Consider the following 16,666-nt stretch of genomic DNA (forward strand, 5'->3'; position numbering starts at 1 on the left):
CAAAATCCAGGAGGTTTGTTTAACTCAGCTGACATACCATCTGTCAAGTCAACCATGTGCTCAGCTAAGGGAATGTAGTTCCAGGCAGGCAATGAAGGAATTGCTTCTCTAGAAAAGGAACAAAATCAACTGTGCTAGGGCCTTTTGAGCAGCAGTAAAGTATTTTGCAAAGGGAGAGGGGGCAGGCCTGGCTGTGTGCAGGAAAAGAATGAAAGGGAATATAGTGCAAGGCAAGATTTCCTGAGGCATAAAAGACCCCAGCAATCCTTGAGACAATATGTATTAGTGGAGGAGAGCATAGTTAATAGCTGTATAGCTCTGAAATCAATAAATAGCAATACAGAAATCTAAATTTCCTATGCCTGTCTTGATGATGTTTGGGTCCTTCCCTAACATACCAGGCCCACAAGTATTTGTTTAGGCATAAATATTCCTTAAAAATCTTCACATGTGATGCTCAAGTGACTAAGCCTGAGCAAGCACAAGAATTTTACAAGGTTATGTAGGACTCAGACTTGAAACAATAAAATAAGAACCCTCGAGCTTTAGCATGTTTTCATTAGTGCTTTAGGTTTTGTGCATTTTAGACTACTTATGTGGTGTAAAATTCTTCTGTACATGTTAGCAGTCCATTAATGCATTTTTTTAAATTTTGTAGATTAGTATTTTATGAATATGCACTTGTTATCTTCCTCTGATGTTCTCTGGAACTGTTTTTAACAGGCACTGGTGAGAACATTTGGGTGGTATTTATAGCTTTGTTTGCCTTGCTCTCTACTGGAAGAACTAATCTCTTAAACATTTCATTCCAGTACCTCTGATTAATTTTCCACAAATCAACTTCAAACAAGTTCTAGTGCAGACATTCTTACACTGCAGAAACTATCTCATCTCAGATAAAAGTATGGTATAGTTAGGACAAAGGGCAAGGGACAGTCATCTTTTTGCAAATCAGCAAAAGATAGCTACCAAAAGATTGCAACCAGTTGCAATCAAGTATAAAATTTCATTTCAATACATCAGAAAAGTAAACATCTGCCTACTCTACACACCATTCCTTTAATAAATTTAAATAGCTTCACAAAATTTGTACAGCTTGTCATTTTTAATGACTATTAATTCTTTTCTGAGTAACTGCAACAGAATTTTACTAATCAGTTTATATGATCAGTCCTGAAGTGACTTGGTTTTATTATTCTCCTTGCTGTTTTCTAGAGATATCCAGGTTTCATATTTCCTTCCTGTAACTCCAGTTGCTCCTCACATTCAAGTCTTGTTTCTTCCCATAGATACTAAAGAACAGTTTGATTCTTCTATCTTTACTCCTGCTCAGTGCCATTTATTCTACATTGTTTTGTAGTATCAAGGTAACTGCAGAAAACCCAGAAATCTCAGCTAATGAACAAGCTTGGGCAGGAGCAAAATACCATAAGCTTTCAGCAGTTTGATATTTCATACCAGTGATCCACATGAGACATTTGGAACAGCTCACACTACAGGCCTTATGAGAGTATGTTTTTTTGGTGAGAAAAAATGCTGCTAGTTTCAGGTCACTGCATTTACTTTGGTAGCAAAAATCTTTGTATCAACAACAGTTTCATTTCAACAAATGTGTACCATCCCTTGAAAAATACCACACTGGAAAAGCAGACAGCTTGTGCTCCCACTGTTTTGATGCCAGTTCTTCTATTTAAGAGTTAAGACTGGGCTTAGGTTTGGCATCAGATTTTATTCTCAAGTAGGCAGCTGGTTCTAGAAAAGAGCCAAAACTGTTTCTGTGTCAAAACCACAATGACAAAAATTCAGTATAGCCTGCCAGCCAGCATATCTTTCACAGGAGTGTAAACTGTCCAGTAGAACAGCTAAATGGAATGAATAAGCAAAACTATTGTCAACATATTCTGATAGAGATTGCTTTTAATTGTAACAATATTTTAATTCAAGGCAGTCTCAAAGTTCAATGAAGTTATGTATAAAAAAAAAAAAGTTTATGGTTCCAGCAGCATCATAGCTGGAAACTTTGATGTAACACATTTCTTATTTCTTAACTGTGCCCAGACAACACATCATTACTGCATTTGCAGCCAGCCAAATGACTGAATTCAATGAGAAATTTGAAACTGCAGAGAGAACAAAAGCAAATAGGGAAACAAATAACATGGTTTTGCTTTTGAAATACCTGTAGATGGTATAACAAGTTCTCATGTTAATCTGGTGCCATGAAGCTTGAAGAAACCTCACTGGGCCTTTAAAAATATATAATTATTTTCATTATAAAGAAAGTAATCCTATTACTTCTCTTTCAAATTATGCTGGTTTTTGCTGGGATGGAGTTAATTTTCTCCATAGGAGCTAGTATGGGGCTGTATTTTGAATTTGTACTGAAAACAGTGTTGACAATTCAGGGAAGTTTTGTTATTGCTGGGCAGAGCTCACACAGAGCCAAGGCCTCTCTGCCCCTCACCCCACCAGGGAGGAGGCTGGGGGTGCACAAGGAGCTGGGGGGGGACAAGCTGGGACAAATGACCACAGCTGGCCAGAGGGATGCTCCAGACCATGTGGCATCACGCTCAGCTAGGGAAGGAGGATGGGGAGGATGTTTGGAGTGATGATATTTGTCTTCTTAAGGAACCATTTCATGGGATGGAGCCCTGCTTTCCTGGAGATGGCTGGACACCTGCCTGCCCTTGGCAAGTGGTGAATTAATCCCACATTTTCCTTTGTTTGTGTGCAGCTTTTGCTTTACCTGATAAATTGTCTGGCTCTCAATGAACACGTTTTCACACTTTACTGTTGTGTAGCATAGTTGTCTGCTGGGACAAATGTTCTTTCCAGCATCCAATGTGAGGCTTGAAGGGCTCAAGGTAACAATGGATTTTACTGGAATGTGCTGGATCACATTTGTAGCTGCTGTTGCAGTTGATCTGTTGACAGACTCCTGTGCTTGCCATGGCACTTGTTTGCCTTCTGTACATGAGTCTGGTGCTTGTTAGTAGCTGGGCTGTTGTTTTCACTGCCTGTTGTACCATTTATCTTCCTGTGCCTGGGAACATTCTGATAACAGCAGTGTTTCTGTGCTGCTGCACTGCACAGACTGGAACTCCATGTGAACTCAAGTCAAAGGGTCCATGACCTGAGGATGAGTTCAAGCAGCAGCAGGACACTCCAAAGCATCTGTGACCATGGGGGCCAGAGCTACAAAACCTCCCAGTGCTCCCAGGCTGTCCCCATTAGAGCACAACCATGACCACAGTTCAGCAGAACCACCATTCAGAATGACCAGCTTTTGATTAAACCAGGCACCTCTTCTGCCTGGTTTAATTTTACATTTGAGCTGCAGACATGATTAGAGAGATACAGGGATGTAAAGTGTTAAAATTTCTCCATTTAATGAATACTCCAAGTCCCACATCTCTGAAGTACAGATGTAAGTACTGCTACATTTTCATATGACCATTTGTGAGGAAAATTAAGTAATTTATATGCATAATATAAAACTTCCAAGTCTTACTTAAGGCCATACTGGAGAAATATTTCTTGATTCTCTGATGCCTTTCTCTGTAACAGCTGGCTCAGATATGAGTGCAGTGAAAGGCAGTCAATTTTTTTCTCCTCATCCAGTATTCTGTTATTCATTATCTTTATTTGGAAGTATTTATAAATAATCCTTCTTCCATACTGTGACCTCCAAAAAGTCATGTTTCATTTTCCTCGCTTCTAAAGAAAAAAATCAAGGAAATAAGGTGCCATCTCACTTGAACTCTGTTTGCTCTGGCACATATTGCACTTTTCCCATCTCTGAGATCCAAATCAGCATTTGTTATACCACTCTTGGTAATTTCTGTTGGCAGCAGTTGACTCGACCTTTTAATCCAGTTAGCTTTTTCCACTACAGTACTCAAATAATGAGCTGTAGGAAGAATTGCCTTTGGTCCAGGGGTTGTGAGACACCAACGCGAATCTTTGCCATCACAAATTACCAGAGCTCAGATACATATATCAGACCATGAAAAAAAACCAGTCACAACAGCAGCCTGTTTACCTTGGCAGGACAGCCTGGGCATGAATGACTTGTCCCAGAGGACTGGATTTGTTCACTGACAGCGCAGTGAGTGCAGCTTGTGCTGCCCTCTCCCCGAGGCAGAGGCAGGTGTCCAGCAGGGCCCGGGCGCGGGCGGTCACCGTGGGGCGGGCGCTGATGCTCTCGTAGTCGGTGCGGGACAGGGCCTGCTGCGAGCGCAGCACGTCCAGCACGTGGTTCAGGAGCCCTTCTGTCATGCAGCTCAGGATGCTCTGCCTCTGGCAGGCGAGGATTTGACAGCAGTTGCCTTTGCTGCAAGGACCTTGAGTGAAAAGGAAAACAAAATGAGATAAACCAAGTGCTTTTTTCATACAGAAATTGTTAGCAAGTGATAGCGTCGACACCAGAAATACAAACTCAGCAGAGGAAGAAGAAGAGGAGGGAGTAGAAGAAGGAAGGAGGAGGAGTTAGTTTGTTTACAGTCTATGTTTGCAACTAGTCCAAAAGTATTTTCATCTCATGTTTGAAACTCACAAAGACCAGATTACAGCAAATAAGTATTTCTAAACCTCTGGGTTCTCAGATTGTGTGAGGGGAGAATATTTTCAGGTCATGTCCTAGTCATCTGTATTTAACTTTATGCAAAGCACCTTGGGTGGACACAGATGAGAAAACTTTCTCCTATAAAGGTAGAAGGACAGGTAACAGGTACATCAGGGTAGCAGGAGAGTTTGAAACATGTAATGTGAAACTAGGAAAAAGCCAAACTAGGTAAAAGCCAAACTAATACCAAAAGCAATACTCTGGATAAAATGGTTGAGAGCTTTGGGTTCTGCCTCTTTTCATGGGGTGATTAGAATATCTAGTGCTGAAATTAGGGTTTTTAGTGTACTGTAAATAACATACACCAAGAGAAAATTAATAACCAAAAGTTGTGTTGCTTTGGAGAGCATGCTTCTGTCATTCTGATTTCTGAGTGTTGCTAGGAGACTTCTGTGATGAACTTTTCCTGCATGGTCTAGTCTGTTGATTTATCCAGAAATTATGTTATCACTCAAGTAAATTGCCATGGAGAATGACAGCCAGCTAGGTTGAGAATTGTTATAGGCCAGTTTGCAAAAAGTTAGCATAAAAACCTCACAAAGCTTCACCCACAGGCAAAGAGTCTTCACAAATTAAAAGCTGACCCTTTCTGCCTCTGTTCTGCAGGAAGACCCGAGATGATGTGAGGGGATAAAGAAATCTATCCCTATCTACTCTAATCCCTATCACCTGTTTCTGTAGTCAATAGCTGCTTTTGCAGAGGTGGGCAATACACAGCTTATGATTGCAAAAGAATATTTCAGACCTAAACAACTAATGTATTTCACATTAATGTGTGCTGTGTTTTTTGTATTTTTATCATGGTCTTTTCAGAACCATTCTCAGCCTCACTGTGGTCCTAAAATAAAATAAGCCACTGTTCTCAGTGGTCAGTGCCTGAACTTCTGAGAACAGAGGAGCAGCTGTACACAGAGAGACATTTGTATCAAGTTAGAATCAGGTATTACTCTGAATACCTGAAAATGTGCACAAAATTTAGAAATATCTAAATGTTTCTCCAATGTTTCCTCCAAGTTTGAAACAATTTAATCACTGAGACCTGGCCAAGGTGAGTACTGCCAGCTCTAAGGCAATGGTGCCTTACCTGTCACTGCTTGTCCCCGGTGCATTGGTTGTGGTCTGTGCTGAAGAGCCAGTGCTGGGGAGTTATGCTGACTGCTCTCTTTGCCTGCAGTTGAACCAGATGAAGGATTTGTGCAAAAGGAGCTTGGTTTTCTTCTCTCAGAGCCTGGGTGATCTAGAAAAAGGTGAAGATGAGCAAGATTAGACCTTTGAATTGAACAAGAAAACATTACACATGTTTTACAGTCAGCCACTACAGGAGACAGGAACTGAAGACTGACTTGAGATTACTTTGGCTCTTGTTAATACATCATTATTCCTAGGAAAACTTTGGCATCTATTGCTACACACATCTGGCTTTTCTGTCTGTGGGAACTTGTTATTGAAGTTATGGAACATTTTATTCTGTCCATAAGTCTGTCCATGAAGTGCTTGGAAATGCAGATGTTGCTACAGGTGAATTCACTTCTGATGTCTGTTTTTGTACCTGAAGGCATGAGAAATACAGGCTCTCTCTTCTTGACACAAATTTAAACAGGAGAAATCCACATTGGAAAGGCAAATAAAGTTATCCATATTGGAACAGTGATTATCAGGAATTATTCATATGTTCCTGGCAACATTGCCTTTTTAAAATATCTCCAGATAAGATAAAAGTTTTAAAGATATCTCAATTTCTTAGCAGATTACAAAAAGCAGTTATTCCTGGTGGCACAAAGCAGCCTGATTCCCAGAAAGGACTTGTTCCCTCAAAAGCAACAGGCAATATTTGATGTGTGAGAGAAAGGCAGCTCTACATTTACAGCTCAGTATTCTAAAAAAATTAGTACTTTTTTTTTGATCTATACATCTAAGTGGAAAGCTTTGTGGTCTCTGGAGTTCCTGCAGTGAACTCATGCTTCAGATGATACCAGTAGAGAGCACAGCTTTACTCTGAGAAGCAACAATTTTACATGAACAATTACATTTCTATATGAAACAACTAGTAATGTTTGTCTTTTTCTTGTAACAGCTGCAGCTGAATATAATTCAAGACAGTGACCTTTGGTTGCATTCTGTGGGGTAGTATTTGACACACCCGTCTCAATATTATCTCTTCCTGCTGTATTTGCACTGCTATCAGGTAGAACAGTTGACAAGCTTGGCACTGCAAGAGGAATTTTCTTGCTGATTAAGTGGTTGCCTTTTTGTGGACAGATGATCTGAAAGACATCAAAATAGAGAAGAGTTATCTTCCTGGCAACTTTTGTTCCAAAACCTTTTCTAAACAGGAGAGGTTCAAAACAAACCCTAAGAGGAGGAGGCTGTTTTTGCAAGAGCAATGTCAGAGTGAGCTGCCTGGAACAAGGTGAAGCAGTGGGGTTTGTTGGATGGAGTCGCCCTGGCCAGGAACATTTTGCCCAAGTGTTTGCATTGCACAGTGTCAGGGCTGTTAGGAGGAATAAGCAGCTGATGAAATACTCTGGAGACTCCTGTGCCACGAACTCACCTGTGAATTGCAGGTGCCTCTTGGCAGGGTGAAGGTCTCTGAGCCTTTGCACGCGTTAAGCGCTCTCTCCTGGAAGAAGAAAGCCACAGTAACTGCAGCAAGTGCAGATGTGGTTTGTGCCATTCACAGCTGTCAGGAGCAACAGCTCATAGTAACATAACTTCTACTGGCAACATGTATTATACTGCTAGGTACACTCATTGAGCAGCACAGAGTGAATGGGCATGGAATCCGACAAAATTCTACCCTGTCACTCTTTCCAGTGTTTCACATTTATTTAAAATCCAGTGTTGAATCATAAGCTTTTATTGAGACAGACTGGGCTAGCTAGAACATGTTTTTCTGTCTTTAAGTAGCCAAACAGCATGGCCATCCTGTGTTCAGTGTGCCAAACTGTCTGCAGTAAGGATGTGTCAATACTTGTAACTTTTTTTTCCAATTTGTACATCCACAGTAGATCTGTTAAACTATTTTTTTAGATTTTATACTTCAACAGTTGTGAATCAATTTCCCAGAAACTTCAGTATCATTTTCAGAGTAATTTTTGACTTATCAGTTCAGTTGTTTCAACAAGAAATCATGCCCGCTAATAAAATAAATCTTCACAATCTAAAAAATTAAAAAATAAAACCTTGCTCTAGGGAGATTGAAACATTAAATTATGGAATATTTGGCAGTAAAATCTTAAATAAACTTCAACAGTAGTAAAAATTACTTTGACTCTAACTATGCCACCTATTAAAACATTGATCAAGGCTGTTCTATAAGCCCAGAACCTGATTGCAACAATCCTGCATGCATCAACATACACAACACACAGTAATGAAACCAACAACACAGCATGGGTTGTGTAACTCCAGCTAGAGTCAGAGTCCTTGTCCAAGAGCCAAAACACATCAGTGTTTTCCCCCAGTGCCTATGTTACCAGCTAGGATGCAGCTCTGCTGGTGGCAGTCCCATTTGTGCCAGAGCTCCCATGGCAGTGTAAGCAGATATGGAGTTACCTCCATCCCTCAGTCCTTGGCTGTTCTCCATCCCCTCCTGTGGAATTGCAGAGCCCTGAGACCCTGGCATGAGCAGTGCCTTGGCCTGGAAGCCTGGCAGTTGAGAAGCACTGAAGGGTGCAGAGCAGTGCTGTTACTGATACTGCTCCAGGTACCAATGCTGCTCAGGTTTTGAACTAAATGCTTTCTAACCAGTCATACAAAAATCTGTCCTTGGTTTTAGTCCTAATCTGCAGTACTTGAGCTGATGTTTGCTCTCACTCACATGGGTTTGCCAGTCTGACTCCAGGTGGTGACTAGAAAGAATTGTATTTTTCAAATAGCAAGAAGCAATTGACTAATATTCGAAAGAACCTCACAATATATATTCTACAATTTCTGAATGAACCTGAAGTGCCAAAGGGCACTCTCCAGCTCTCTGGCATGACCAGTAAAACAAGACAAAACCTTAACTGGTTTTGGGTCAGAAAGATTGGAATTGAATGAATCAAGTAATGTTGTAGGAGAACAAGAAATTCTGCACTGACCTTTGCATCCATCAAATTGTAGATTGCTGCAGAAATTACCTCCTTATTTATACTAGCCAAAACTCCATTTAGAAGGTGTACACATTCTGCAGGGGTAATAAATCATTTTAAATACCACATTGTGTATGAAAGCATGTATACATTTAGGCATCATCATATTGCAACTAACTTTATTATTATATTGAGAAAATTGATTAAATAGAGGAAATTAGTTTCCTCTAATACAACTACCACCTCATACTTTACTTTACAGTAAACAAAATTTTGGAGACAAATAAGTCAACTTCTGGTAGGAAGCTTCAGTTAGAGGAAACATAAAGATGATCTAAAGACCACTTTCACTTCAGCTGTTCAGCGTGCTAAAGCAATGTTCCTATAAAGACTGTCTCCTGCACAGAAGGAAATCCTGAATGTTACCTGCAGGATGTGGTCTATAATCTGGTTCTTGATGCCAGCACAGAGCAATGAGGTGCAGCAGTCTGTTCCTCTCAGGCAAATTGCTTGGTATGAACTTTTCTGAAATGCCTGGCCGCAAACTGCTGCAGATTCCTCTCAAAACATCAAGCAGGGTTCCTTGACCTGCAATTGAAAAGAAAATGTAACTGCCAAGAAATATTAAAGACCTCTTAAAATGACATCCAATGTAAGTCATATTGTATATTTTAAAACAAAGACTACTTTTTTAAAAGGAAAAATATATTAATGCTCTTGTAAGTAGATATGCTTGCCTTTAGCATCAGCTATAGCTGCTTATTGCAACAGGACTTCATCTTTCAGGATGAAGAACTCTGTCCAATACTGAGTCACAAATGGTTATGTAAACTTGTACTGTAAACTACATGCACAGATTCCTCAGGAATACATGCTATTATTTTAAGCAGAGTTTTATATAAAGCCTTACACTTGCATTACAAGAATAGAACAAAATAACTGTTAAAAAAAGAAATCTACTTTGAGCAGCCTCAAGATGGCAGCCATAAGCTGTATGGGTATTTAGATGTTATTCCATGCAGTATTTTTTGAAGGTCCTCAGTAAAATGCAGGAGTCCTTCAATCAGTTTTGCCATGCAGAATGAAGCCCACAGCAAAGAAGCCCTTACTGATCTCCACTTCCATGAAACAGGGATTGATCCTAGACACTGACAATTGTTATACTGTGCTTTGCAAAACTAAGTTCTCTAAAACTGCTCACACTTTCATCTAAGAAAGTAAGATTCCCTGCTTTCTTGAGATAATTCATCATGAACTGACATTTCTGGATTGGTATTTGAAACTCACAGCAGCTGTAAAAATGAGTATTATGCTCATTCAATTAGCAACGTGTCACTGATTTTAAAATTCCAGCTGACAAATATGAAGTGATATTCCTTCTCACTGATGGTCCATGGAAAACCCAACTCAGTGGCAGTGCTTCAGCAAGCACAGGTTGATGATACTAGTGGGGGAAGAAGCTCTGCCTTTTCCCTTCAGAAAGAGCAGCTTCTTTGGAAACATATAGGATTTAGGGAGGAATTGTAATATTTGCATCCTCTAATGTGGATCTTTGTGCTGTAACAGTAAGAGAAAGCAAAGGGACATCTGAAAAGATGGTGTTTTTATCAAAATTTCACTACAATAAGGGAATTTGTGGACAGCACAAAGTCTGACGTGAAAAATAAATACCTTCAAAGGGTTTCTGTCTGCTGAGGCTCTCCCAGCACAGGATTCCAAAACTGAAAAAAACCAACAAAACAGTGAAAGACCATTCATTAGTTTGCAATCTGTATCTACATTCTCAGTTTCAAAAGCAAGTTTATTGCTTTAAGAGAAAGGAGTTTTTCAAGACAAAGTCTATCCAAGTATTTTCTAATTCAATGAGACCTTTTTTCAGTTCTCAATTGAGTTGCTCTTATAAAATCATCAAGTTAAGGGGGTTTTATTGCTTAAATATAGGTTCAATTAGAATTACATTTCAGGTTACTGCCTTATCTCCATTTGATCTTGTAAATTTTGGAAGCTTCTGTTCTCCCTTCTCTATCATGATTGCTTTGTTTTCAAGTAATTTCAGTATCAACTGGACTTTTCAGCAGGTACCAACAAGCACATCAGTTAATGTACAAAAACTTAGTTCTGATGCACTATGTTTCTATTTTCTTCAGCAAATTTTGATGGGGCTCCAAATACCTTTTTCCATTTCCAGCATCCTAGGAGTAATTGCAGTGGGATCATAGATCTATATGTATAACCCACAACTCAGATGCTATAAAATACAGTGGTTTAACAAAAAGATCAAAGATCAGAGGCAGAAAAGAGGAGGCTGCTGGATGAGAAAAAACAGTCTACAGGTAAGTCAGAAGCAAAGCAATCAAAAGGGGAAGAGGCAGTTCTAGGATAAACATATCTATTTATTTATATATCTTGCTGTAGTGATTGCAGTAGTTAAAAGAGCCTCGTCTTTTGCCTTACTTTCACATAAAAATCTGTAAAGTATTCATGTAATGTGGACATACATGTAACTTAAATGTACTTTGTATTTAATGTATGACAGATTTCTGCTTTCTCTATTGCATCACTGTTTAGATGCACACAAATCTCATGCATCTGAGTCACATCTCAGCATATTATTATATAATGTATTATATAATACATGTATACATTAAATTATATATATGAATGCAATTTTGGAAAATTAATTATGCTACCTGAAAGTAAACCTCCACTCTTCCTGTGCAGAATTTGTGTTTGTGAACAACATGAGGTTAGTCACATCATTTAAAGGACTCCTCAAGTGTATGCATTATTTGACTTATCTTAGAGCCTGCCTCTATGACAATAAAGCAGGAGTTTAAATTTATAGGTTTCACAAAAGCTCAGAAATCAGAAGAGTGGTCTCCTTAAAAGTTATTTAAAATATTAATCCACAGCTCTGTGTGCTGGTCATGATGCTGTGTGTCCATCCAGACCATCCAGACCAGTGGCACCTGGAGGTCCTCTCTCATTTATTGAGGCAGCCACAATGGATGTAACATACCCAAAAGTGGCAGTGAGTAATCTTTCTCCTTCGTAAAAATCACTTTGTTAAAAAGTACAGGTGCTTCAGTGGCTCAATAACTTATCCCAGCAGAGATTCCACAGGATCTTAAATAGGACACTATTGAGGGAAAGGTCTTATTTTTACCTGGGCCTGATCTAGGCATAAACAATTCTTTCTGAAACTAAAGCCAGCAACAGATCACACTTATAAACTATATGAAGCAGTTATGAGGCTTCTAAATATATCTGAAAGTTTTGGCAGCTTTTCACTTTTAAAACATTTAGGTCCATTATATAAATATTTATATGACTGACTTTGGGAACAGTTGTTAACCTTGATATCTGATTCACCAAATATGGGAATTTAAAATCTAATTCACTGCTGTAATTGGCCTCATGCCATACTATCCTACTGCATATGTCTGGCATTTTTACTGTCATGTCTTTGAAGAGTTTTGGCAGCATTGTAGAGTGCAGCATGGACTAGGTATGACATGCCCTTAGAGACTCCATTCACCTGTAAATATCACCTTCCTGGGAAGGGAGGCCTCCTTCAAGTATTTCAGGAGGAAGATACACTAAATCCTGGCAGTTTCTCTGCTGGCAGTTCTGCAGGTCTGACCTCAGCTGCTGTTTCCTCCAGTTGGTTAGGCCATAATCTGATATCTACGGAAATGCAAGCAAAAGTAATTTTAGTAACAATAAAACAAGTCTTAATATCAAATGTTGACTATTAACATCAAGATATGCAATAATATTTTATGTTAATGGACTAAAAGTAGAAGCTCCTACCTTGGCTCTGTACTGCACATCCAAAAGCACATTGGAAGGTTTCAGGCTGCAGTGGCAGAGGGCAGGTTCAAGGCTGTGAAGATGCTGCAGCCCTTCAGCCACATCTGACAGGATCCTTATGAGTAAGGGAAAGGGAACATCTGGGTACAGTTGATGCTAAGTAACACAAAATACAGGTTTTGGTACTGTGAAGTTGTTGCTATTCCCATTGTCTTTTGACAACAAACAGAACCACAATACAGAAGCACAACACAGAAACTGAAGAACAGATTGTGACTACTGTCCATAATTCACATGCTGATTGTTCTTTGATCTTGTAATTAATTTTATCACCTCAAAGATGACATCTTTTATCTACCTCATGGACAAGGGAGTGGAGGGATCCATTGTTCATCCATTCAGTCACTATCCCCACAAGTCCATGGCACTGGTAAATCCCAAGGAAAGGCAGGAGACGTTCAGACTCATAGTGTCTGACACTTGCTATGTCCTGAAGTAGCAACTCCCACTCCCTGTAAAAAAAATCAAGCCAGAGGCAGGTTAGAGTGAAGGGAACTTCAGCAGGAGATGAGAGTGTAGGATGTGGGAATGAGAGAGAACCCTATGGTTGAGCAGGAGCTAGTATTATTTTACCAATAAGCCCAATATCATATAATCTTCCAAACAACTGTAAGAACATGAAGCAGTCATAGTGTAGTGTATTTTTTCTAATATAGAATGAAGGACCTCTGAATGCTTTAATGTGAACATAAGAGCCCAGCTTGAAGCAGGATTGAAGTGTGAAGTCAGGAAAAAGCTGGAGAATATGAAATGCTAGGAAGAAAACAAAGATTTACCTTTACTGTTCCAAATAACTTGTATTCTTTTGCTATTAGTGACATCCCCTTTTGCAAGGAGATGATGGGTTTCCATAATGTGTTTCCATCATGTGTTTCCATGCACATCTCATTGCTTTGTAACCCTGGCCATTCTTCCCTCCTCCCATTTCCCCTGCTCTCATCTGTGCATGCTGGTTTAGATTAAATTCAACTGAGGTCTCTTCAGAGACCTCTAGAAAAATAGCACCTTATCATACTGGTATTACTGATCCAGGGTTGTAGACATTGTTCCAGTAGATTAATTATTGACTTCAGGATTAAGCTCTACTTCACAAAAAACTGTAAAAAACAATAGAGCTTGTTTCTCAGTAAAATTGCCTCCAAGTTGCCTCTTGGCTGGTGGGGATTTCTAGGGATGGAGATGTGCTCAGGGATCAGGTGATGCTGGATATGCCAGGATTTGTTCTGGTGCCAGCCCTGCAGGTCTGTGCTGCCCACCTGTGGGGTGGGTTGGGCAGATAAGAGCCATACCTGTCTGTAGTGTCCTGGCTGGTCAGCAGCTTCACAGAGATGGGAGAGTTCCAGGAAATATGAAAGGCTTTGAGTGCAAAGCCTGAGCCTGTCCTGGTCAAGGTAAAGCTTTCCAAATCCTCCTGGGCTACCACAGGTAATGGATTGGCCATTTCTTGATGGCTGGCTTGGGGGGAAAATGTGGCAGAAAAGAAAAAAGTTTTAAGAGTTTTTTTTGTCACAATTACCAAAGCACAGTAAAGTTGCACCACCCCTTACTTCCCAAATAACAAATCCAACAGCCTTCCTTTCACCACTCTGTGTCAGACTTTCCTTACAAAGAGAGGAAAAAATGCATTAATTGCAAAGGAGTGTCTGGACCATAATTTGCCATCTGAAGCTGCAAGGTGCTAATTATTTGCTCATCATTATTTCTATCTGATGCCTTTAAAATAGCAGACCAGTATTTATAATATGAAATGTGATTTTAACTTGATCCTGAATTATGTAGACAACAAACTAGCATCTTACAGTTGCATATCAGGCAAATAATTTCTCCACTTCTCATAAAAAAGGCAATTATTCAATAACTGATGTCAGCATGTTCTGCATCATTTTTGCATATCATCTTTAATACACCATATGTAAATGCAAAAGCAAAGAAAAAGGCACATTTCCTGCTGTTGTGAGCTGTCAGAATTCTGCTAAATGGAGTTGTGTCTTTGTAGCTGCCAGTAATTTGGGCAGTGCAGTGTCTATGCAGGACCTCTCCAGGGCCAGCTGCACTTCTCAGACCCTTGGCATGGCAACACACAGAGATTAGAGACACCTTCTGCAAAGCCTCGCTGTGTTACTGCATGAGCAACCCTTCTAATTGCATCTGTGGAGCTCCATTAGACTGGAGATAGCCAAAAAGTGAGTGAGGGGTAAAGGAGGAAACCAGGCAATCTAAGATAACAGATGGCATAAACCAGCTGGCACTGGTAAGGATTACTGCAGACCAGTGGTCAGTGAGTCAGAACTCCTCAGGCTGGGATACTCCCTTTGGGGTCCAGCAGACCAGGGCTAGAAAAGGAAACAATGAGGGAATTGACTGTGGAGGATTGTTGAATGAGAATTGTGTCCTTTGAGGTGTGCTCTCCAAAAAGAGCTCCTGGGACGTGGAAGGCCTCAAAGCCCAGATAACTTTTTCTCCACAAGTAAAATAGAAACAAAAACCTGACGATAAATTTGCCTGTGATCCTGCTTCTAGTAAATGAACATTTTATTGTTGGTTTATCTCAGTCTTGTCCTGCAGGAACATTCACAATATAAGCTCAGTTTTGCCTCTAACCACAATCAAAATGCAAAAAGCAGCAGCTGATTTACCAGTTGAGCTTTAACCATATTTGATTCTGGTAGGGAAGCACAGTTGAACTTTTTGCTTTTTTGTTAGATTATTGTAGTTTGAAAGCAATAACTGCCTTAGGTGCTTCTCTGAAGTTTCCTTAAAGAAGAGATGAGGCTGACAGTTTCATAAAATTTGAAAAGTTCCCTCTGAAGGAAGATAATTTTCTAAATGAGCGATTTATTCCTTAAAGTGGCAAACAGACCACACAAATCTACCAATCCTGAATGTAAAGGAGTTTATAAAAATGCTGGCAGAAGCAAAATTATGTCTCATTTTTATTCTATACAGCAATAAATAATAATTTAAATAGCCAAAATAATTTACTCAACTCCAGCCATAGTGCAAGGAAGACCAAATAATGGTTTTACCACCTAAACCATTCCTGAAAGTATTTATTTTTATTTAAAATAAAATCAAGTAACAATATAAGCATTTTTAAGCTCTTGCTAACTGGCTACTTAGATAAAAATTAAAGCTAATCATCAGCTCCTATCTTGGATTTGCAAAATCTAATAAAACTGGCAATTTTTTAAAGTTGAAACAAAAACCACTTCAATCTTTATTGCTACAAACCATGTCATGACATGCTAAGCACCATTTTCCCTGTGTCTGAGTTTCTACATCTTTGTATTGCAAGGTACCAAGACATTCTTTCAATAATTCTGCTCTTTTGAATGCTTTTTCTCCCATATCTATTAAAAATCTCATTATCAACCCCCAAAATCGATATTCCAGAGGTCACCTATGCAAGGAAACAGTTTGCATTATTTTTTAGTAAGACACTGACAGTCTCAGATAACTTTGCCATCCTTGCCCAGCTGTGCAGGCAGAGGCATGAAGAAGACTGCTATAAAGCCTGCTTAATTATAAGGTAATTTTTAAAAATTAATTCATAGCAAAGACATTTCCTTACTATGGAGAAAATACGTTAATATACAGATGTCTCAGGGAAAAAAAAACTGGAAATAAAAATCAACTTACCTCTGGAAATACAAAGATAAAACTACGGAATGATGGAGTGAAACTGCGGTGACACCATGTGTAAGCCGGCTTTGAGCTGCATTCAAAAGCAGCTCGGGATTTCCTGCCGGTGAATCAGCTGGGCTGTTGATCTCTGCTTTATTGGCTGCCTGCAAACACTTCACATTTCCTGGTCAGACACACAAACTGTAACTCCTTAGTGACTGCAGATAAGAGCGATTACAGAAACAGAGGTTGGACAGCTGCTTCTTCCACATCAAGGAATAGCAAGAGGGAAAGGTATATAACAATGTAAAATACCATATTGGATACAGCCCAGATACAGAATTATGTGGAACTGTGCTCAGACTGTGCAGCTGATACTGATCTCTGCAGTGGGTAAAGCTGACCCACTTAAAAACCCTGTAAACTTTTTCAGCCAAGTTGATCTTCAAACAGGAGATAAATGCTGGGTTTC

At 39.5% G+C, this 16,666-nt stretch overlaps 1 protein-coding gene across 2 annotated transcripts; it reads right to left on the reverse strand.

The window, feature by feature from the left end:
- Positions 1–3,365: 3,365 nt before the first annotated feature.
- Positions 3,366–16,345, reverse strand: LOC139596295 (receptor-interacting serine/threonine-protein kinase 2-like). Of its 2 annotated transcripts, none has more exons than XM_071440448.1 (12): positions 16,210–16,345; positions 13,860–14,021; positions 12,869–13,022; positions 12,511–12,666; positions 12,236–12,384; positions 10,369–10,418; positions 9,124–9,285; positions 8,707–8,792; positions 7,176–7,244; positions 6,729–6,888; positions 5,709–5,861; positions 3,366–4,343 (listed from the first exon to the last, which is right to left on the reverse strand). In XM_071440448.1, exons 2-12 carry the CDS (start codon positions 14,009–14,011, stop codon positions 4,039–4,041), a joined length of 1,596 nt encoding a protein of 531 aa, XP_071296549.1. In that variant the 5' UTR covers positions 14,012–14,021; positions 16,210–16,345; the 3' UTR covers positions 3,366–4,038. The 2 variants fall into 2 exon arrangements, with proteins under 2 accessions (XP_071296549.1, XP_071296548.1); XM_071440447.1 differs by having other exon boundaries at positions 13,860–14,025; positions 16,210–16,330.
- Positions 16,346–16,666: the final 321 nt, after the last annotated feature.

The sequence above is a fragment of the Agelaius tricolor genome, unplaced genomic scaffold (assembly GCF_023055355.1).
Source record: "Agelaius tricolor isolate 1412-34295 unplaced genomic scaffold, bAgeTri1.0.p SCAF_15, whole genome shotgun sequence".
NCBI lineage: Eukaryota > Metazoa > Chordata > Aves > Passeriformes > Icteridae > Agelaius > Agelaius tricolor.

Coding starts and splice junctions, on each gene's coding strand:
- LOC139596295 (XM_071440448.1), bottom strand. CDS start 14,011: ATGGCCAATCCATTACCTGTGGTAGCCCAGGAGGATTTGGAAAGCTTT. Junction 13,023..13,859: donor AGCCAGGACACTACAGACAG/GTATGGCTCTTA, acceptor TTTTTTTTACAG/GGAGTGGGAGTTGCTACTTC. Junction 12,385..12,510: donor ATGTGCAGTACAGAGCCAAG/GTAGGAGCTTCT, acceptor GCATTTCCGTAG/ATATCAGATTATGGCCTAAC.